Source organism: Bubalus kerabau, chromosome 1 (assembly GCF_029407905.1).
Source record: "Bubalus kerabau isolate K-KA32 ecotype Philippines breed swamp buffalo chromosome 1, PCC_UOA_SB_1v2, whole genome shotgun sequence".
Lineage (NCBI taxonomy): Eukaryota > Metazoa > Chordata > Mammalia > Artiodactyla > Bovidae > Bubalus > Bubalus kerabau.
The window spans coordinates 155984427-156008767 of NC_073624.1; the positions used below are offsets into that span (position 1 = coordinate 155984427).

Below are 24341 nucleotides of genomic sequence, written 5' to 3' on the forward strand. Positions count from 1 at the left end.
AAGAAGAAATGAAGAACCCCAGGGTTAGTAGAAGGAAATAAATAAAAATTAGGGCAGAAATAAATGAAAAAGAAACAAAGGATACCATAGCAAAAATCAACAAAGCTAAAAGCTGGTTCTTTGAGAAGATAAATAAAATAGACAAAACATTAGCCAGACTCATCAAGAAAAAAAGGGAAAAGTATCAAATCAACAAAATTAGAAATGAAAATGCAGAAATCACAACAGACAACACAGAAATACAAACGATCATAAGAGACTACTATCAGCAGCTATATGCCAATAAAATGGACAACTTGGAAGAAATGGACAAATTCTTAGAAAAGTATAATTTTTCAAAACTGAACCAGGAAGAAATAGAAAATATTAACAGACCCATCACAAGCATGGCAATAGAAACTGTAATCAGAAATCTTCCAACAACAAAAGCCCAGGACAAAGACGGCTTCACAGATGAATTCTATCAAAAATTTAAAGAAGAGCTAATACCTATCCTACTCAAACTCTTCCATAATATTGCAGAGGAAGGTAAACTTCCAAACTCATTCTATGAGGTCACCATAACCCTAATACCAAAACCAGACAAAGACGGCACAAAAAAAGAAAACTACAGGCCAATATCACTGATGAAGATAGATGCAAAAATCCTTAACAAAATTCTAGCAATCAGAATCCAACAACATATTAAAAAGATCATACATCATGACCAAGTGGGCTTTATCCCAGGGATGCAAGGATTCTTCTACATTTGCAAATCAATCAATGTGATACACCACATTAACAAATTGAAAGATAAACACCATGTGATCATCTCAATAGATGCAGAGAAAGCCTGTGACAAAATTCAACATCCATTTATGATTAAAAAACCCTCCAGAAAGCAGGCATAGAAGGAATATATCTCAACATAATAAAAGCCATATATGATAAACCCCCAGCAAACATTATCCTCAGTGGTGAAAAATGGAAAGCATTTCGCCTAAAGTCAGGAACAAGACAAGGGTGCCCACTCTCACCACTACTATTCAACATAGTTTTGGAAGTTTTAGCCACAGCAATCAGAGAAGAAAAAGAAATAAAAGGAATTCAAATTGGAAAACAAGAAGTAAAACTCTAACTGTTTGCAGATGACATGATCCTCGACATAGAAAACCCTAAAGACTCCACCAGAAAATTACTAGAGCTAACCAATGAATATAGTAAAGCTGCAGGATATAAAATTAGCACACAGAAGTCCCTTGCGTTCCTATACACTAACAATGAGAGAACAGAAAGAGAAATTAAGAAAACAATTCCATTCACCATTGGAAAGAAAAGAATAAAATACTTAGGAATAAATCTTCCTAAAGAAACAGAAGACCTATATATAGAAAACTATAAAACACTGATGAAAGAAATCAAAGATGAGGCAAATAGATGGCGAAATATACCATGTTCATGGATCGGAAGAATCAATATAGTGAAAATGAGTATACTACTCAAAGCAATCTATAGATTCAATGCACTCCTTATCAAGCTACCAATGGTATTTTTCAGAGAACTAGAACAAATAATTTCACAATTTGTTTGGAAATACAAAAAACCTAGAATAGCCAAAGCAATCTTGAGAAAGAAGAATGGAACTGGAGGAATCAACCTGCCTGACTTCAGACTATACTACAAAGCTACAGTCATCAAGACTGTATGGTACTGACATAAGACAGAAATATAGATCAATGGAACAAAATAGAAAGCCCAGAGATAAATACATGCACGTATGGACACCTTATCTTTGACAAAGGAGGCAAGACTATACAATGGAGAAAAGACAATCTATTTAACAAGTGGTGCTGGAAAAACTGGTCAACCACTTGTAAAAGAATGAAACTAGAACACTTTCTAATACCATACGCAAAAATAAACTCATAATGGATTAAAGATCTAAATATAAGACCAGAAACTATAGAACCCCTAGAGGAAAACATAGGCAAAACACTCTCTGACATAAATCACAGCAGGCTCCTCTATGACCCACCTCCCAGAGTAATGGAAATAAAAGCAAAAATAAACAAATGGGACCTAATTAAACTTAAAAGCTTTTGCACAATGAAGGAAACTATAAGCAAGGTGAAAAGACAGCCTTTAGAATGGGAGAAAATAATAGCAAACGAAGCAACTGACAAAGAATTAATCTCAAAAATATACAAGCAGCTCCTGCAGCTCAATTCCAGAAAAATAAATGACCCAATCAAAAAATGGGCCAAAGAACTAAACAGACATTTCTCCAAAGAAGACATACAGATGGCTAACAAACACATGAAAAGATGCTCAACATCACTCATTATCAGAGAAATGCAAATCAACACCACAATGAAGTACCATCTCATGCCAGTCAGAATGGCTGCTATCAAAAAGTCTACAAACAATAAATGCTAGAGAGGGTGTGGAGAAAAGGTAACCCTCTTACACTGTTGGTAGGAATGCAAACTAATACAGCCACTATGGAGAACAGTGTGGAAAGTCCTGGAAATAGAACTGCTATATGACCCAGGAATCCCACCGCTGCACACAGAGGAAACCAGAATTAAAAGAGACACATGTACCCCAATGTTCATCACAGCACTTTTTACATAGCCAGGACATGGAAGCAACCTAGATGTCCATCAGCAGATGAATGGATAAGAAAGCTGTGGTACATATACACTGCTGCTGCTGCTAAGTCACTTCAGTTGTGTCCGACTCTGTGCGACCCCATAGATGGCAGCCCACCAGGCTCTGCTGTCCCTGGGACTCTCCAGGCAAGAACACTGGAGTGGGTTGCCATTTCCTTCTCTAATGCATGAAAGTGAAAAGTAAAAGCGAAGTCGCTCAGTAGACTCTTTGCGACCCCATGGACTGAAGCCTACCAGGCTCTTTCGTCCATGGGATCTTCCAGGCAAGAGTACTGGAGTGGGTTGCCATTGCCTTCTCCAATACATATACACAATGGAATATTACTCAGCCATTAAAAAGAATGCATTTGAATCAGTTCTAATGAGGTGGATGAAACTGGAGCCTATTATACAGAGTGAAGTAAGTCAGAAAGAAAAACACCAATACAGTATATTAACACATATATATGGAATCTATAAAGATGGTAACGATGACCCTATATGAAAGACAGCAAAAGAGACACAGATGTAAAAAACAGACTTTTGGACTCTGTGGGAGAAGGTGAGGGTGGGATGATTTGAGAGAATAGCATTGAATCATGTATATTATCATATGTGAAATAGCCACCAGTCCAGGTTCGATGCATGAGGTAGGTGCTCAGGCCTGGTGCGCTGGGATGACCCTGAGGGATGAGATAGGGATGGAGGTGGGAGGGGGGTTCATGATGGGGAATACATGTACACCCATAGCTGATTCATGTCAATGTATGGCAAAAACCACTATAATATTGTAAAGTAATTAGCCTCCAAGTAAAATAAATAAATAAATAAAATGGATAACCAACAAGGATCTACTGCATAGCATAGGGAACTCTGCTCAATGTTATGTGGCAGCTTGGATGGGAGTGGAGTTTGGGGGAATATGGAAATATATGTATGTGTGGCTCAGTCCCTTTACTGTTCACCTGAAACAATCACAATATTGTTAATTGACTATACTCCAATACAAAATAAAATATTAAAAAAAGTAAAAATAAACAAGACCCAGGGTTTCATGGAGAAGGCAGTGGCAACCCACTCCAGTACTCTTGCCTGAAGAATCCCATGGACGGAGGAGCCTGGTAGGCTGCAGTCCATGGGATTGCGAAGAGTAGGACACAACTGAGCGACTTCACTTTCACTTTTCACTTTCATGCATTGGAGAAGGAAATGGCAATCCACTCCAGTGTTCTTGCCTGGAGAATCCCAGGGACGGCGAAGCCTGGTGGGCTGCCATCTATGGGGTCGCACAGAGTCGGACACGACTGAAGCAACTTAGCAGCAGCAGCAGCAGAGTTTCATAATAAAATAACCAAAGTGTCCAGAATATAATAATAAAAAAACCTTGGCATATGAATAAATTAAAAAAAATCTCAACTTGCATCCTATGCTTATATGGCACAAATATTAGAATTATGTAACAAGGGCCTTAAAGTAGCTATTATAAAATCTTCCAATAACTAAGAACACTTTTATAAAGAAATGAAAGACAGAAAGCGTTAGTAAAGAAACAAGATAAAAGAAAGAATCATATGGAAATTCTAGAATTGGAAAATATAACAACTAGCACACTCACTGGATAAGCTCAATTGCAGAGGTGAAAAAAGAAAGAACCAATAAACTTATCGTTGCTTTACTCACTAAGTCATGTCCAACTCTTTGTGACCCCATGAACCGTAGCCCGCCAGGCTCCTCTGTCCATAAGATTTCCCAGGCAAGAATCCTAGAGTGGGTTGCCATCTCCTTCTCCATGGGATCTTCCTGACCCAGGGATCAAACCTGCATCTCCTGTGTTGGCAGGCAGTTTCTTTACCACTGAGCCACCAGAGACAGAAAATGACTAAAGGCTTAGGGCCCTGTGGTATATTTAAAAGTCCAACATTTGCATTATAGGAATTTCAGAAGGAGAGCAGGAAGAGTATGCTGCAGAAGATATATTTGAGGAAATAATGAATGAAAATGTCCCAAATTCTGCCAAAGATGAAGCTAGAAATTCAAGAATCTCAGTGAGCCCCAACAGAATAAATTCAAAAAAATAATGCTTAAACCCAATGTAATCAGATAAGAGACAATTAAATACAAAAAGAAAATCTTGACAGTAACTGGAGAAAAATGACTCATTACTTATAGGTTAATAATTCCAATGACTACAGATTTCTCACCAGAAACAACGGAGGCAAGAAGGAAATGAAACAAAAATTTTAATTATTGAAAGAAAAGATTTCAGCTTGATTTCAGCTGGAATCAAGATTACCAGGAGAAATACCAATAACCCCTCAGATATGCAGATGACAACACCCTTATGGCAGAAAGTGAAGAGGAACTAAACAGCCTCTTGATGAAAGTGAAAGAGGAGAGCGAAAAAGTTGACTTAAAACTTGACATTCAGAAAACTAAGATCACGGCATCTGGTCCCATCACTTCATGGCAAATAGATGGAAAAATAATGGAAACAGTAACAGAGATTATTTTTGGGGACTCCAAAAATCACTGCAGATGGTGACTGCATCCATGAAATTAAAAGACACTTGCTCCTTGGAAGAAAAGTTATGATCAACCTAGACAGCATACTGAAAAGCAGAGACATAACTTTCCCAACAAAGGTCTAGTCAAGGCTATGGTTTTTCCAGTAGCCATGTATGGATGTGAGAGTTAGACTATAAAGAAAGCTGAGCACTGAAGAATTGATACTTTTGAACTGTGGTATTGGAGAAGACTCTTGAGAGTCTCTTGGACAGCAAGTAGATCAAAACAGTCCATCCTAAAGGAAATCTGAATAGTCATTGGAAGGATTGATGCTGAAGCTGAAACTACAATAGTTTGGCCACCTGATGCAAAGAGCTGACTCACTGGAAAGACCCTGATGCTGGGAAAGATTGAAGGCAGGGGGAGAAGGGGACGACAGAGGATGAGATGGTTGGATGGCATCACCGACTCAATGAACATGAGTTTGAGCAAGCTCCAGGAGTTGGTGATTGACAGGGAAGCCTGGCATGCTGCAGTCCATGGGTCACAAAGACTCAGACATGAAATGAGTGACTGAACTGAAAGAAAAGATTAATCAACCCAGAATTCTGTGTCCACCAAAAATGTCCTTCAGCAATGAAGATGAAATAAAGACATTCTCAGATGAAGAAAAATCATTTATAAGGAAGACAGAATGGAAATGATTCCAAGGGGGAAGTTGGAACATCAGGAATCAAGATAGAACAATTGAAATGGAAAATATTATAGCACTGTCTGATGGAGTTTTCAACAATACAACTACAACAAAAATGGGGAGGGTAAAGAGAGGTATAGGTTAGTAAGTTTTCCACATTACACTGATGTGCCACTGAATCTAAGTAGATTTGGAAAGTTAAGTATGCACATTATCCCAAGGGTAATCAGTTAAATACTATACAAAGTTATATAATAAAAAACACTACAAATAAAATGAAATCTAAACTGTTTGTAAGAAGAAAATAAAGAGGAAAGAGGAGAACTAAAACAGAGGAAATTCACAGAAAACAAATAACAGAATATTAGATATAATCCAAACATATCTATAACTATGTTACATATAAATGGTCTAGAGATTCACAGAGTAATTTTTTAAATGATCCAAGTATAAGTTGGCTATAGGAAAATCACTTAGAATTTAAAGAGGTAGTTTGTTTCAAAAAAAAATCATGAGAACCTATATATTTCTTTACTAAAACATTAATCAAAAAGAAATCTTGGATGGGTCTATTAAATCAGATCTGAAATCTACTGGACTTTAGAACAAAGAAAATTGCCAAGGATATAGGGACAAAATATAATAACAAAAAGTTCAATTCATCAAGAAAATGCAACAATCCAAACATATATATACTTAGTAGAGTTTCAAAATTCACAAAGCAAAATTTGACAGAACAAATCCAAAATTATAATTGGAGACTTAAACATTCATCTCATTGTAATAGGTAGAATCAGTAGACATAAAATCAGCAAGGGTATAGAACTGAACACCATCAGCCAACTGGCCCAAATGAACATTAATAGAACATTGTACCCAACAATAGCAGAATATTCATTCTTTTTAAGCTTGCATGGAACATTCACCAAGATAGATTATGTAAAACATACTTTAACAAATTAAAAAGAATCAAAATCATACAAAGTAGGTTCCCTTACCATAATGGAATCAGACCATAAATAATAATAGAAATATGAGGAATAGCTCTAAATACTTGGTGATTAAGCAACAAACATTTAAATAACCCATGGGTCAAAGAAGAAGCCTCAAATGAAATTATAAAATATTTTAACTATATGAAAATACATCATTTCAAAAATTGTGGAATGTACCTAAAGCAATTCTTAGACTGAAACAGATAGCCTTAAATGCTTACATTAAGTAAGAAAAGTCTCAAATCAATAACTACACTTCATCTTTAAAAGTTAGAAGAGTAAAATAAACCTAAAGCAAGCAGAAAGAAAACAGAAAATAAGGAAAATAATACAAGCAAAAACTCTGAAAAGATCAGCAAAATTTATGTGCCCAAAAAAAAGAAAGGAAGGGAGGAATGAAGGAAGGAACAAGACAAATCTAAAAATCAAGAATGAGCAGAGGTCATTATTATAGACCTTATTATAATGTCCTGAAGACATTAGATGGACAACAGAAAACTATGAACTTATATACATAAATTGAACAACTCAGATAAGTTCAACTAATTTCTGATTTTTTAGAAAGTTCAAACTGCAACAACTCACCCAAGATTGAATAAAATAATCTAAACAGATTTCTAACTAATTACATTAGTCTTTAAATGGCAACCCACTCCAGTGTTCTTGCCTGGAGAATCCCAGGGACGGGGGAGCCTGCTGGGCTGCCGTCTCTGGGGTTGCACAGAGTCGGACACGACTGAAGCTACTTAAAAATTTTTGGTAAAATAAATCTAATGAATTCTACTAAACATTTAAGGGGAAAAAAAACCCCACCATTTCTACATAATCGCTTCTAGAAAATAGAAGGGAAAGATTTCTCAACTTATTTTATGAAGTCAACTTTACCCTGATACTAAAGACAAAGATAGTATAAAAAATCTATAGAAAAGTATCTACTCACAAGCACAGACATAAAAAAATGCTCACAAATATATTAGGAAAGCAAATCTATATATCTACCTATAGATATATAGCACAGAAATAGATAATAGACATAAATAAATCACACTATGAGCAGGTGGGGGTCTGTCTTGGAATGTACAGGGTCTGGTTCAAAATTCTCAAATCAGACAATGTAACCCACAATATTAACAGTGTAAAGAAGAAAAGCAACATGATTTATCAATTGATGCAGGAAAAGCCTTTGGCAACATTCAAAATCCATCCACAATTAAAAAAAAAAAAAACTCTCATTATATTATCAATAGAAAAGAACTTCCTCAACCTTAGGAGAACATCTACAAAACACCTACAACTAATATTACACTTAATGGTAAAATAATGATTATTTTCCCCCTAAGAGCAGGAATAAATCAAAGATGTCCGCTCTCACTCCACCTATTCAACATCCTGCAAGTACCAGCTGGTGCAATATAGTGAAGGAGTCAATGTCAACATAGAAAAATAACGTTTACTTCTACTTACCACCAATGAACAACTGGAACCTGAATTTTTTTAAAACACCACTTAAAATATCTCCCCCTAAATGTAATATTTACATATAAACGTAACAAAAACATAGAGAATCTGTTTGCGGAAAACCACAAAACACCGATAAAATAAGTTAAAGATTATCTAAGTAAATGGAGACACCATGTTCAAGGATTGGAACAGAAGTTCATGAATGCTAATGTTCCCCCAAACTTTATCTATAGGATTAACACAATTCCAATCAAAATTAGTAGGTTGTTTTTTTTTTTTTTGTAGATATAGAAAAGCTGATCCTAAAATACATATGAAAAGCCAAAAGCACTAGAATAACCAGGGCAATTTTGAAGAACACATTTGGAGAAATCACATTACCGATGGCAAATTTTAAGCCACAGAGGATTATTCCCAGATCTAAAAACCCAATGGAACTTGTTCGGTTGGATTTTGAAGGTACTTGGGGCTAGTAGCTTCTTTCTTTCTCCCATTTTTTTCCTTTTGGAATGGGAATGCCTATAACTGTTATGGCTGTCCTATTATTATATTTTGGAAGCAGAATACCTGTCTCCTAATTTTAAAGATCCACAGATGCCCTGAAAACACTTCAATTTTAGTCCAGAGAAACTGAATTCAGACTTCTGGCCTCCAGAAAAGGAAGAGAAAAAAAATCTGTTGTAAGTAACTACCTTCGTGGTAATTTATTATAGCAGCTAGAGGAAATGAATACATATGGTTTCATTTCTCTTGGGTAGATACTTAACAGTAGAACTGCTGGATCATATGGAAACTCTCTAACATTTTGAGAAAACCTCTGAACTTCCAAAATTAAAAACTTTACCTGGGAAAGACAGTGTAAGAAAATTTCCTTTCTTCTTCTCAGCACTGTTTAGCTCTTCTGGATCTCATGTCCTTTTATTCATATGATCCCCATGTTGGAAATCCAGCATCTTCATTCTGACCCACTGATACCCTCCTTTAGAGGGTTGGGAGTATGGTTTTTAGCTTTTTTACATACCCGCTCAGCAAATTGGTCATCATCTCCCTCCCTGGATCCAAAACAGCACTTGACTTGAGCAACAAATTCTCCCAAATGACAAGGCATTATGGTCTTATCAGTCTTGCCTGGGTCTTTTCCATTCTAAGGTGACATGGAGGGAATGAGGGCAGATACAAGAATTTCCCACCTTTGAAAAATATCTTATTTTTCATATCATGTATTTAGGCATACTTGGAGAAACCTAGGATACTACTTTTGCAAATACTGCAGAGTGATTTCTGTTCTTAGAAGCCATTAATTTGAATACAAAACCAAGCAGCGTTTACCTTTAAAGCAAAGGGTAATTGTCGGGCAAGTACTGAGTGAAGAACATAAAGATCCAGCAGCGATCTGGCCTTTGCACTATCATTCCCATAGACCATCTTCTATTTTCCCTTCTCCTATTTCTTCCTACCCTACAGATTAAATGACAGTATTTTAACTGAAATGCATTATCTTCTAAACTCTCAAGTGCTATGCACATTTAGGATGCTATGGTAACTAAAGATCTTGACAAAACAGCTCCCTTATCAAATCAGTGGTGGTTTCTTGCTTCACACCCCTGAGATATGTAAAATGGTCATCTCAGAGGTCCAGGTCCCTCATCATTACTCTGGGCATAGATTTATATTTGATATCACTTTACGGCAGGGATAACCAAAAGCTTTAGTAAGGGAATCTGAGATTTTATTCCTAATAGTTTAACAGCATTTTGAGATTTTTGCTTGAAAAGTCAGTGATGGTGGTTAGCACCCATAAAACCTAAAAGTTAGAAATTGTAGTGGGTGGGGGGAAGGTGAGGAAGATGCCCAAGTGTACTCAGAAATGCACTCAATTAATTAAAGGCCAATAATCTCTGAAAGAGCTTGTTTTGATGTTGTACCAGAGGCTTGGTCCAGAGCGCCTTCCTTCATGTTAGTGACAATAGCCTACCAGCTGATAAGGGCCAGGGGGAATGGCAGCTTCTCCTGGGTTTCACTGAGTCCTGGCCACTGCAGTTTCTGGGGCTCCATCCTCAACAGGCACAGGGCTTTGCATATTATGTAATCTGTGTTACTTCCCCTTTGCTCAGTCCTTGCCAAGAGCCAAATAAAAGAATCCATATGTGATTACAGCTATAAAACCAAAAGGAAAATATTAGACAAAAATATAACATTTTGGGGTTTCTAAGTTTGTTTTACCTTTAATGCTAGGCAGACAGTTTACACAAATCATTTTGCTGCAAAGTAAAGAATAATGAATTAAATGTGTTCCCTGTCACCATCAATCATGTACGTTTGCCTTTGATTGACCAAACATATAAGACACATGAAATGACTTTCTAATCATGTTAGAGGGAAGAAAAGAGGGAGAAGGGGAGAAGATGGGGAAAGGGAGTTTCAACCATTTTTATTTTATTCAGAAATTCCACTGACATTTTCTGGCAATCTTCTAACATGCTGTATGGGCTTCTCTTTGCTAATAATGTTTGCCTTGAGAATTTGTAAAGGTCTGAGAACTCTTTAATTCAATGTTCTAGAAATTACCAGGGCCAGAGGGGAACAGAATCCCTGTTAATAGTTCATGGATTAATTCTCTCTTCATTTGAAATCGTTTCCAGGGAAGTTGTTTTGCGTTCAGGTGGGTGTTAGTCATCTTGGGCAGAGTCAATAGCAGTGGGGGAGGCAGGTAGAGCCCCTCATCTAATGAGATTAAAGTAGGATGGAAAGAAGGTACTCAATGATGTTGTCACAAATGGGATACTGAAGTTCAGCAAATTCATTTCAATTCATGGGCATTTATTTTGATTTGTGAATTTAAACAACACACTGACTGGATTTTCTGGCAGTCAAAATGGTTTATAACCAAATCTAACCAGACTCCATGCATCCTCACCAAGCATTATAAAGCTTTGAATTTCTAGTTTATATATGGAGTCAAAGCTCTTTAATTTGGCAAAGGAACCACATATAGTAGCAGAGGGAAAAGTTTTCAGCACCATAATCACCTCAAATTTTAAGTCTCTGCTGGTCCTGGCTATCCGTAATAAAGGCTGGTAAGACAAGGATCAGACCATTCATTCATTCAAAATGCATATATTGAGAACCTACTGTGAATCAGATGCTGTTCTAGGCACTGGGGAGAAGCAAGTAGCTCTAGGCTTCAGGATGCTTACACTGTTTCTGGGAAAAGAGGCAATACACAATAAATACCCCGGAGAAAAACAAAGCCAAGAGAGTCAACAAGGATGTGGACATATGGGGTGTGGAGGCAAGGGGGATGCACATTTTAAAAATGCAATTCTGATGTTTTTCTCACATGGAAACTTTATCCTCCCCATGAAGTCTAAGAGAGCATACAGATCCTTCCTAGAAAATATGGTAAAGTGGGCCATCTACTCCTGGTAGGGACCCTCAGAAGCCCCATCAAAATTTGTGAAACTTGGTCACTTTCTTCCTGTTTTTCCTACATTTGCCAGGGAAACTGCTGATTTATAAAGCATCCCTTTATTATGTAAAGCATCCCTTTATGTACATATATATCCCTTTGTATACCATCTTCATAGATAGGAGAACTCAACATTGTAGAGATGTCAATGCTCCCCCAAGAAATCCCCCAAACAGACCCACACATACACTGTCATCTGGCTTAAAAACAGTGGTTCCTAGAGGTACTAATTATGTACTGTTTCTTAATCTAGGCCCTGGTTACACAGGAGTGCAATTTTGTGACTATTCAACAAGCTGTCCATTTATCAGATGCACACTCCGGTTTGTATATTATACTTCAACAAAAAGTTTGTTTTTAATCCCTTTTTAAATATGTGATTTTAATGTTTTAGAAAAAGGTCTCCCCGAGAAATTAACACTAAACAAGGACATGAAGGATGTGATAGAGGGAAATCAGAAGCTATCTAGGGTAAGAACATTCCCATCAGAGGAAGCAGCCAGTGCAAAACTCCTAGATCAGCTAAATGGATGTGGATGATGTTAAGGAGCAGGAGACTTAGGAGACAAGGTCTGTGAGGCCACAGGAACCTGACTTCATGGGACCTATAGACATTTGTAATAACTTTATTCTGATGAGATGGGACACCATGGAGAGATTTATGCAGAGGGGTGATGGGATCTGACTCACGCTTAATAGGAGAGGGATAAGGCAAGGCAGGGAGGTCAGTTAGGATGCTGACCTATACTTTAGGAGATAGATGATGGTGGTTTGGATCTGATAATAAAGTGGAGGCAATGAGAAGTACACAGATTCTGGGCTTATTTTGAAAGTTGAATCAAGTGGATTCTTTGCTGAATTGAATATGGTGTATGAAAGGAAGAAAGGAGCTAAGGGGGAATCCCAGAACTATAGCATGAGCAATGGGAAGGATAATCTTGCCAATAGTGCAATGGGAGAAGATCAGGTTTACAGAAAAAGAATAGGAATTTAGCTCTGGATAGGTTAGGTCTCAGAGGGGATGAAACATTCAAATAAAGATGTTAAGCAGCAATTAAATAAACAACACTGGGGTCGGGTTCTGGATGGAGATATAAATCTGGGAGTCATCCATAGGATTTATGAGAATAAATGAGATGACCGAGGAAATGAATATATGTGTATCAGAAGCAGCTCTCCACTGGTGACAGATGTCTGTAGAAGTCCACTGTTACAGCATTTGTGATCAGGGTGACATCATTCTTGGGTATGGAATAAGCAACAGTTTGCATCTCACTATCTAACACCCCAAGTAGGTTTACTTTGCCAAGTGAACCCTCTTCTCTGGCACCATTAGGATTTCCTCCTGGAGCAGAAAGCCGCTTGGATCCCAGCCTTATCAGTTGGAGTCTTGGCCCCATTTCAGAGACCCTGTCACCCACCTCTCTCCCAATCCACACAGGGTTGAGCTCTGCTTCTCACATGCCTCCCTCACCTAGATGAATACTTCTGGTTTCCAGAGCTTACACACCCATCAGCCAATAAGAATTGCTTGCTATCTCCCAGAAGCACCTACTTAAGTCAATCAGCTTCGCCTCCTAAATAGGCCATGTGTAATGTCATTTCCTTCTTGAGAGCCTGTTCATTTTCCCACCTTGACTCATCCAAGCCTAAGTTAACCCCTCACCTGTCTAATGCCATGACTTCTGCCCCTATAGAGCTGACCAGAGAGAAAGGCCAACAAAAGCCACAGGATAGGGCTGTGCAAACATGTGCCCAGATATCCCAGTCAGAACAGAAGCTTCCTGAAGCTTATGAGTACCTCTTAGCTATAAGGATAATAGGGTTATTAGCACACTGCTTGGAATATGGTAGGTGCCCGGGGAATCTCTATTGAATCAAGAGTTCCCATAACATAAACAACAGAAAGCTAAGGTTCCCTCTTATCGTTTATCTTACTTCCTCTAGAAATACTCAAGGATGGACTTGAAACCAGCATTCCTGGTTTGACATGTGAGTTTGCCAATTCTGAGCTTTACATTCTCACACAAGGTGCTAAACTTTCCTTAACCCACAGAACCTGTCCCTGTACAGAGGTAATGATAATATTGCCAAGTTTGGGTGGTTTGTGAAAATTAAATGAGACAAAGCCCATACTGCATTTAGCACAGGGCTTGGTACATAGTTGGAACCCAATATAGTCTAGCTATTACTAAAGATTCTTGATTTCTATTTCCATCTCCTAAACCATAATGTTTTTATACATGCATACATACAAACACACATATATACATAAATATAACCCAAAATAAAGGTACTAAAAACAATTCCCTTGGCTACAATTAGTACTTGGACTCTGCACTGCTGACAGTTTATCTCAATATGACAATGGCAATACTGAGCAAATGGTTTCTACATACAGCCAAGTCCACCTCGGCCAAGATACAGTCTGAGGGACTTCCCTGGCAGTCCAGCAGCTAAAAGACTCCACACCCTCAAAGCAGGGAACTAGATCCCACATGCCACAACTAAAGATCCCACATGCTTCAACTAAGACCTGGCGAAGTCAAATTAATAAATGTATTTTTTTAAAAAGATACAACTTGAATAACATGGGCCTGATTTCCCTAGCTTCCTTATTCAGAAATAGACAATGTGATAGAAGAGACTGTGCTGTAATCAATCTTCAGCAAATTTCACCCATAAATTCCAAATCTTGTAAAACAGGGAAAACAAAAGAAGTGCATCATGTATTCCTCCAATTTCACAATCAATTTATTCAAATAATAAAAAGTTATGGAATACATACCATGTTTTAGGCTCTGCGTGTGTGTGTGTAAAATGGTAGATTAGCAGAGTTAAAATCATCGGCGATCCTGAGGACAATTTAAATATGCTAAATTCGAAGGCAGCACAGATTGAAAAGAAATATCAAGAGTTAATCACTCTCTAAAATACAACACCCACATACATAATTCAGCATGTCCAAGGACAGCTAATCCTAGTAAAAATAATAGCACAATTCACAAAGACAGCAGGTCAAGCCCCAGCTTGAAACCAGATATTTTGAAGACAAAGTTTAATATTACATGGCAAATCTCTAAAAAAAAAATGTTTTTTTCTAAATCAATGGATCTTAATTATATCCAAGTGAGGATGCCAAGGAGAGGATACACATGGCCACTTATTCATGGATGAGGCAACAGCAGATAAGCTAAGTAGTTCATTTGTCTTGGTCGGTCCAGAAGATGTTAGGAAGATACTCATTTGAACCTGACAGGCAGGTGGTAGGAGATCAGATAGCAGTCAATGAACAGGATGTTCTGAGCCTGATTGATTACGTAGATATTGACAAGTCCCAGGAATCAGGGTACTTGCCTGCACTCCTTCAAGGCATTCAAGGGTGAGAACTGGGTCCTGATGGACAAAATGCTTCTTCACCTGCATCATAAGCAACAAGCTGCTGAGCCACAAGACCCCTGAGTGACCAGTCTGAGCTGCTTTCATTAAAGGTACTGACTTATAAAGTTAGGGTGGATTTGTTCAACAAATCCCAGCACACGAGAAACTACACAGGCCATGTCTTGAAGGTTAACTGGAGCAAATTAAGGACAAATAGTCAGAAATAAGTCTTTAACAGTTAGGAATTCTTAAGGAAACTTAAGGGCTTTCCCAGTGGCTCAGAGGTAAAGAATCTGTCTGCAATACAGGAGTCACAGGCTTGATCCCTGGGTCAGAAAGATCCCCTGGAGGAGGGCATGGCAACCCACTCCAGTATTCTTGCCTGGAGAATCCCATGGACAGAGGAGCCAGGTGGGCTACAGTCCATAGGTGTCAAAGAGTCAGACACAACTGAAGTGATTTAGCATGCATACACGCATACAAGGAAACTTAAGGAATTAATTGACCCCAAAGATATAAGCTAAAAATATAAACTGATTCCCCAAAAGTTTAGATCAATTCAGAGGAAGGCTTTCAGGGGCAATGACTTGGCACCCTAGGGCAAAAGGTCTTTGAAAGTGCCCTTGCTGAAGGGATAAAGAGGTGCTCCCCTGTATTTTCTGATACCCCAGGGGTGGGTCTCTTTGGTATCTTCCATTTATCAGCAGTCCCTCTTCCTTTCATGGAACTTTATCACACTCACTGTCAGGCTTGGCTTTTTGGCCTCGTGCATTCTGAAAGCCTGGTGGACAGTTACTGTGATACATCATTCCTGTTTCAGTCTCGTCCTGTCTGCTTTCAGCAGGGTCAGGTTACAATGGATTCCACAGGAGGAAGGAACAGACATCATATCTGCCCAGGGCCAGGAAGAGGGTGAGCTCCCACTCCACCTTTGGCTTCCAGAAATGCTAAGCTTTCTCAAGGGATCAGGTCCTGCCAAAGCCTCATCCCGCTTCCCTTCATGCCTACAGGCCTGCCTCTCCCCATGGAAGATAAACTCTCTACCACAGGACCCAGGGGACACTGTAGAAGGAAGCCATTTCTGCAAACAGTAATCCAGGTATAGATTCTCTTTTCCATCCAACACCCCAAATAAGGCTTTGTGACCCCTGGAATGTGAGAAAATACATAAAATATGCCAAAGAGAGCTTCATTATGGTGTTTAATATGACCTAAAAGAAACAAGGATCTGGAATGTGGCGGATAAGAGATAAGAGCACGAAGACAACCCTGCAGAATTGGGAGTGTGTGCTTCAGATTGTCCTTATTTCAAAAGAAAAAAAAATATATCACTTGTTATATACAGGTCATGTGCCTTAGCACGGAGAAGGCAATGGCACCCCACTCCAATACTCTTGCCTGGAAAATCCCATGGATGGAGGAGCCTGGTAGGCTGCAGTTCATGCGGTCGCTAAGAGTCGGACATGACTGAGCAACTTCACTTTCACTTTTCACTTTCATGCATTGGAGAAGGAAATGGCAACCCACTCCAGGGTTCTTGCCTGGAGAATCCCAGGGACAGGGGAGCCTGGTGGGCTGCCGTCTATGGGGTCGCACAGAGTCAGGACACGACTGAAGTGACTTAGCAACAGTAGCAGTGCCTTAGCAAATTCCATCAGAAAGAGCACCTGAATGTCAGAAGGTGAAGGCCATATTCAAAGAGCTACTTCCAAACATGGAGGGGTTGGCCCTGGACACAAATCACATGATAACATGACCCTGGGAGGGAAATGTGTTCTGAGTTATACCAGGGCCCGACGAGGCCTCTCCCGCAGGCTCTTCCTAAATAGGAACTGGCCAGTGGGATTAGCAAGGGCTGGAAGGGACATCCTTGGCTACAGAGGTGAGGCCCTTTAGGGTCTTGAGGAAATTTGGACAGAAGTTTTTTCTCCCTGCTGGTAATAACACTGAAGGATCAGCGTCACATCCATTTTATTAATTGTCTTGACAGGCAGATCTAGTTTCCACGCAGGCACCACAAAATCAAAACATACGCATGTCAAGTGCCCCATGTAGGGTGGGGCCCTGCCAAGGCCGTGTTCCATCAACACCAGGAAGCAGAGCCCAAGTCCCCAGACCATGTGTGCTGGTCCTGTGGGTAATTCCCTGCTGGAAGAAACCACCAGAGCTTTGTTGGACAAGCCAGAGGAGCTCACTTGGTGACAGTCCTTTATCCTGGTCTGGGCTCCTTGTGTTGAATGTAAGAGCCCTGGGAGACACCAGGCTACATCTGGCTTTGAGGCTCGTCTCTGGGTCCAGCCACAAAGACCTCCCTGCTGCCTCTATTTGCCTGCCTTCAGTTGTATCCAGGCAGGGACTGGCAGCCTGGATTAAAGGAGCCATTTAAAGAAAAGCAATGTCCTTATTTGTGAGCTGGGTCTGAGCCAGGATTCTGCAGAGTTGAGGTCTCTGGGCACATAGTAAAGTAAAGGATATTTTCATCAAGGCATCTGTCACTAAAGTGATTGAAAGGACTCCAGGATGATTTGTTCTTTTCTGTAACGTTAACTATAAATTGGCTAAATAATGTAATTAGTTGGACAGAGAGGGTGAGTTCTGAGATGAAAATCCTATTCTAAGTCACACAACTTACGGACACTGAGGGTGAGCCCTGACAGGGAGTTAGCTCATCACCTGCATTCCCATCCTCCCTACCCACCCCTGTCTCTGCATCCAGGGTCACTCCCGACCGCTGGTGGTGGAGGCAGCAACAACGGCAGCAAAAGGCTGGAGAGTTCACACCTTCGATTTCAGAGTTTCTGGCCCCTTTGCAGGATCTCCTAGTGACTGACTCATTTCCTACCTCAACCATTAACAATTCAGGAAGCGGAATGTAAATACACGAATAACAGGGAGAGGAATATAAGGCTAGATCTTGAGCTAATGGCCACCAATACCAAATCAAGGAGGCCCAGTCTAGACAGGATCTACTGCGCTGGTTTGCTACCTTGTCTGTCTAGGCTAAGCAATCCAAGGATAAGGATCACCAAGAGCTCTCAAAACCCACTTAGCAGAGTCCTGGGTCCTCAACCCGATGTCCTAGAAACACTCCTGGCCTGGCCTGTGAGGACAGAGTTGGGTCTTCCTTTGTCTGAGTCAGTCCAGTGGTCAGGGGCCATTGTGGGGACTTGGAGAGGCTGCCCAGTCACCCTAGGGGGTGCATTGCTGACCACCCGATGAGTATGTCCAGACTGCCCATCTCGTGGTGTAAAGGGCCCTGTGGCCCAGGACTCAGTTCCTCCCTTGACTCTTCATGCAAACAACCATGGCATGTGGGCCCTGCTGGCCTCCTTGATTGTGCAGAAATAAATAAATGAATTATGTTGTTGGGGTTTGGGCTTCAGCACAAACACATGGTCTGCATTTATCCGCACAGTGAGAGGTCCAGCAGCCACTTGATGTAAAAGAGCAAAATGATAATTCTTTTCTTTAGGCGCTCTGGTGCCATATGGAATGTATATAAATCATATTTTTGTTTTAACAGCGGAGGCTTTGTTGATAGATAAACATGTGGTTTATCTAAAAAAAGAGAGAGGATCGTGCTTTGAACAATCATTTAATGGCCATGGATGTGCCAAATAAAAATAAAAACATAATTTTGAAAAAAGCTGGCCTTGTGCCCAAATCTGTAACAAGGAATTTCTCCTTAACCAGAGTGGTTAAAGCCCGTCGATCTGTTTTGAGTTTAAGTTGTGCTCTCTACTCAACCCCACGACAAACTGAATCCGGGGCTAATGCGCTCTAATCGGACGAGACGTTACCTTTATGAATGACCTCATGGAGAAGAGGTTGGCGAGCATGGTGGAGAGCCCTTGAGCCAGGCAGCTCTGGGCGATAAACCCCAGCTTCAGTTCTGCGAGGCAGATTGCATCATCCCCCTCTTTCCAATTCCAGCTCGGGATGTTTAGCAGATGGGCCTGCAGAAACAAAAACAGGTATGAGACCTTACTTTGTTAAATGTTCAATTGTTTAAAGTCTCCTCTGGGACACGCAGTATTTCCCAACTGCTCAGGGTCATCCAGACTCCGCCTTCCTTTCCCTTGCCTGGGTCTGGCATTTCCTGCTTTATTCAGCTCTTCTGTGCATTAGATCTCAGTCTCCCTGCAACTCTGCTTCTGCATCTACCAAGTCCAAGTCTTCCCCTTGGGTTTGTCACTGAGCCAAACAGAGTCCAGAGAGAATTTCCTCTTGTGACAGACACGTCAACCTGTGCTACTAGAATGTCTGGCTAGGTTGTTCTAAACTGGCTCTCCGAAAAACCTTAAGACTGTCAGATGCCTGTATATTTTAGATATCTTTTTTATCTGCCTTCCCAGATCTCTTGCTCTATGGCTCCTGAGCTTGAGTGGGCATCCAAATCAACTGAAGGATTTACAAACTGTCACCCTCTCCCCCCACAGGTTCTGACTCTTTGAGGGTGGGGTAAGGTTGGAGAATTTTCATTGCTCACAGGTTCGAGGTAATGCTGAGCTAGGAACCATTTTTTGAGAAGCACTGCCCTAAATTATCAGGCATGTCACAGTGGAGACATGTTACAATCTCTTGCAGATGGACTGATCCTATTCACCAGCGAGGTCAGACCCTGAAACGAGGACCCAGCGGCATAATCATCCAATTATTTTTAAGTGGCATGAAGCAGAGAGTCAGAGATAATACACTAGATGAAAGAACTAAGGCTCAAAAGTTCTCCAGAGTTGGAAAATGGGCCAAAGAAACAACCAGAAAAGATTCAAAAGGCCTTAATGTCAAGTACAGCACTTAGGTTTAAAAAAATCAATTATATAAATCCAAAATGAGAAGCCCTTATTTGGCAACAGATATGAGGGGACAGAAAAAAAAAAGTGTTTGGGTAAACTAAAAATCTCCAAAAGAGGCCAATCTGTGACAGATTACAGAAAAATCCAACGGTAGTTAGTCAGAAACTGTCTCCAGATCAGGGGATATACAAATATCCTCTTCTGCTGTGAACTGGTCAGGCTACTTCCCCAGCACTTGATCCAGTTGTCAGATTAAAACAGTCAGATTTAAAGAGAAGTTGACAACTGAATAACTCCCAGAGAAAAATGACAGGCTTTAAGACGAAACATGGTTTCTAAACAAACATCTTTTGAAGAACAGTTAAGGAGCCAACAGCATTCAGCCTGAAGAAGCGCCACACCTCCAGGAAGGCAGGATGGTTACCTGGACATAGCTCAGGTGCTGCTGTGACCAGGAGAGACCAGGCCTGTCTTGCTTTGGTCCAAGGGCCAGAATTAGGAATGACTGACTGGTGTCTATTATAAGAAAGAAGCTTTGGGCTTGTTTTATAAAGGAAGTTTTTAAGGATGTAATTTGCCTAGTAATTGGAGAAAGTTACCTCCAAAATTGCAAGGTATTTGTCCCTAAAACTTAGTATGCATTTCTCCAAGACTCAGTAGATAGATTTATGCTTTGCACAGGAGGCTGAGTCAGGCCCTTCTAGGCTTCTACTAATGCCAAGACTCTATGGCCCTGAAATGACTATTTCTCTGCAGGTATCAGCAAACACAAGGAGCACAAAGGAGGAGTCCTTCACTCTCAGGGCAATATACGATAGGTGTGCTACTAGAAAGAGAAGACTCCATTGTGGAGCCATGACCAAGTCCAATGGCTCCAAGCTTGGCTTTCAGAAATACCACTCTTGTGAAATTCCCTCTTACAAAATCCTGTTCTGTAACAATCTTGTGAATCCTGATCCAGCAGTGTTTACTCCTGGGAAAGCTGACTGTATCCTCCCCAGTGAAAGCAGTTAAAATAGTCCCATGTGTGGGCTATAGCAGATGGGAATTTCTGTCAAGCTAAGTATCAGAGACCTTCCCACATCATAATTCATCACATCCCAATTCCATTAATTACCCTGCCCTTTATCCCATTTCTCTCCCTATCCTTCACTGGCTCAAGAAGCCCATTTTTTCCCCTTTATGTCCCTGGCATCATAGAAAATATATCAGGCTAAGTGGAAAAACACTCATCTGCATGAGCATCATCTGAGAAGAATGAGGATAAATTAAATCTAAGTCATGAACAAATAAATCATCAAGTGTGAAAGGAGATGTGGGTGGTCCAAGCCCCAGACAGACACCGTGTAACCTTCATGGCATCTTCAAACAAATAAAAAAATCTTTTTAAGATGATCTTTCACATCCCCATGTGCCAATTTTAGGATTTGAGGTCTTGGGTCCCTCATGTACCCATCTGGTATTGAGTTCCTTAGACATGTTGTTACACAGAAATGTCAAGTTTGTTTCACTTGTCAGCCTTGTTTGGCTATCATATCTTCCCCAATTGTGGAGCAGGGAGCCACCAGGGACCTGCCAAAGGTTGGAAGGACTGTGTTCACCTCCCCTCCACCCCCCCCAAAAAAAAGAGAGGAGACTGACCCAGGAATTCAACTTGTTTGCTTCTGGTGACTCTCTATTTTTTCATTTTAGGAAAATGTGGGTCCAGTGGGAGATGCCTATTACTATGTAGGAGTCTAGAGGCAAATCCTCTCTCATCTGGAGAACCAGCCCTGCTAAGGCAGGACCAGAGTTTTCCTCTGTTTGAGACGAAAGGAACGTGAAAATAGGCTGTTCTGGAAACCAGAACAAACAGATTCCAGCCACAGTGCCATCTCTAACTACACATGCAACTTTGGGGAAGCCACCATGATGAAGAAAGAAGGTCATCTCAGAGCAAACACTTTAACATTTCTGCTCAAGTATAAGGATTTACAGTGAGAAAGCTCAGAGAACTTCTGTCTCCATTGGGCCACTGGGACTTGGCTTCAGGTCATAGACAAAGATCTCGTTTTCTAGAGTCTGCTGGGAACATTTTAAAAATCCATTGATAGTGAAATCATCAGGAGTGACATTTTTCCAAGATGTCATAAACCATTCTTTCCTTCAAGAGTTTTAAGCCATTTGCACTCAAATAAGAAAAAACCCTGTGCCATCTCCTTTCCATGTTGGGAGATGGTGAGGTTGAGTGTTTCTCTCCTTGAATTCTACTGGGGGAAACAGATAGACTTTGGAGACCCTCAGTCCTTCTGTAAGTCCTACTCAGAGGAACACAATTTGGTTCAAAAGCCTGTGGCTCGACTGAATGAGAGGGTGGCAGTTGGCAGTTCTGTCTTAGTTCACTGTCTGCCAAGTGACCATGAGTTATACTCCTCAGAGATGCTTTGTCTGAGACAGAACTTAGACCCATGGTCTGCAGTGACACTGAGATACTGAAATGCACAGATGGTTAACTGAGGGTTAAACGAGATAATGGATGTCAAAGCTCTTCTAAAACTGTAAAGTATGACATGAATGTCTGAGATTATGATGACGACAAAGTCAGAACCAGTTTTATATGGAAAAAGACCGCTTCCCTACATCCCTAGATCCTAGAAGACCGCCATCAACAGATCATGCGGAATTGAAGTTCTTCCTATTTTAAGGTTGGTATTCAATTATGCAATCAAGTATCCTCTGGAATATGCTGACAGTCATGTAAGTGTACATGCATACAACAGGTTCTTTCCCCAAAGCAAGTTTGTTTTGTTTTGTTTTTTTGAAAGCAATTTTAATGGATGGAGATCTATTGGCATCTAGTTGTGGGTAAAGAGAAAGTGCTAAGAAATGAAGAAAAGTAATATTATAAAGGCAGCTAGGAGGATCTTAAAAAACCAGCAAAATTGTAAAGCAAGGTGAAGAACGCCTATTTGCAATTCTACAACGAATGAGATGACAAATAATGACCAGTGGACTTCCTGTTCTTTCTCTACAAGAGGAAAAGGAAATGAAAAGAGCCCTGTGACAAGTCACTATGCCCCCATTCACTCTCACACAGACTACAAGAACAAAGTCTTATAAGTGACTTTTCCTAATTCTGATACCCAAATAGATTGGGGTGGTTCTAAACAAAATGTGTTTTAAGCAATTAATTATGGGTCGATTGATGTGTTCGTCACTGTTTCTGAATAATGACAAGGCAGAGGCTGTAAAAGACGTTCAGCTTGCCCTGATCATGTGAATACTGACCAGTGGCATCTGGACCCTAGGTCCACAGAACTACTTCTGAGTTTGACAAGAATCATAGAGCTGAAATTCTCCTTAATTCCTTGAAGATGCTGTATCAGCACTCATTGGAAGGAGAAGAAAAGGAACTGACATCCCTTTCTAAACATACAACATTCATTTTCCTATTCAATCTAAATTCAGCCCCAAATCTAAACAATGGCTTAAGGCACTCCCACACTAACTGAAATTTCAAATCACAGAGGAAGGAGGGAGAGTTCACAGCCTCAAGAGCTTTCACCAGCCACAGCCTTGTTCATAATCTTCACGTCCACTACAGGGGCTGCTGTCAAAAGACTTCTCCAGACTGGTGCTGATGGGTTACCAACATCCTCACTTTCTCTTTAGTGTCCTGGGTTTTCCAGAGACAAAGAAGACACTGTGACCTTGGGTGCCCACCACCCAACCCACTGGCTGGAGCCCAGTACAGTCTGCAGGGGAACCACCTGGGAGGGCTGGGCGGCAGTGGGCCGTGGGCAGCCTCCTAGTCACTGCCAGCAGGCTCCGGTCCACAATACCTCTGACGGGCTTCCACACAGCAAGGGGGGACAGCGCTTGCCAGCAATTAAGAAATAATGGCAGGGCACTGGCACATTTGGCAGAATGGAGTCCTCTCTGGGTCACCTGACTGCCTATTTTGTAGGGAATATGGCCCATAAGATGGGACAAACCCTCACTCACAACCCAGCAGGGAGTCATTCTGTCCAGACAGGACACCTGGCGGCAGGTACTGAGCAGCCTCCAGTTTCTCATAACTGGTTCCACATCAAACACAGAGAGACGCCACCTTCCCTCCCCCAAAGCTGTTTTCCTTGGAGTCTCCTGACAGCCAAGCAAAGGAGTACTGCCCCTGAATGAGACACAGGATTATGGTTTATGGAGAAGGAATCATAAGGAAAACAGCATAGACTCCAACACTGGGTTTCTTTCTGATTCCCCCTAAACTGTAACACTAGGAAAATCCCTCTATGTTTAATCTCTGGAGAGCCAGCTGTTTTCCTGAATTCAACTGTGTACATTCTCACCTTGAGTTTGAGAACTCTGTGTTCCACATTCTCCACCCATGCACGGTCCACCCCCCCAAGTTCACCTGGTCTCAGGGAGAAA

General features: G+C 40.6%; 1 protein-coding gene across 6 annotated transcripts in view; it reads right to left on the minus strand.

The window, feature by feature from the left end:
* KCNMA1 (potassium calcium-activated channel subfamily M alpha 1) overlaps positions 1 to 24341 on the minus strand; it is a 771468-nt gene that overhangs the window by 200943 nt on the left and 546184 nt on the right. For 5 of the 6 annotated variants that reach the window (XM_055537192.1, XM_055537201.1, XM_055536844.1 and 2 more), the window contains exon 14: positions 18936 to 19091. In XM_055537192.1, coding sequence (XP_055393167.1) covers positions 18936 to 19091 — 156 coding nt within the window. Of the gene's footprint in view, positions 1 to 14490; positions 15175 to 18935; positions 19092 to 24341 lie in introns of those variants that run through there. The other variant, XM_055536857.1, reaches the window with a different exon arrangement.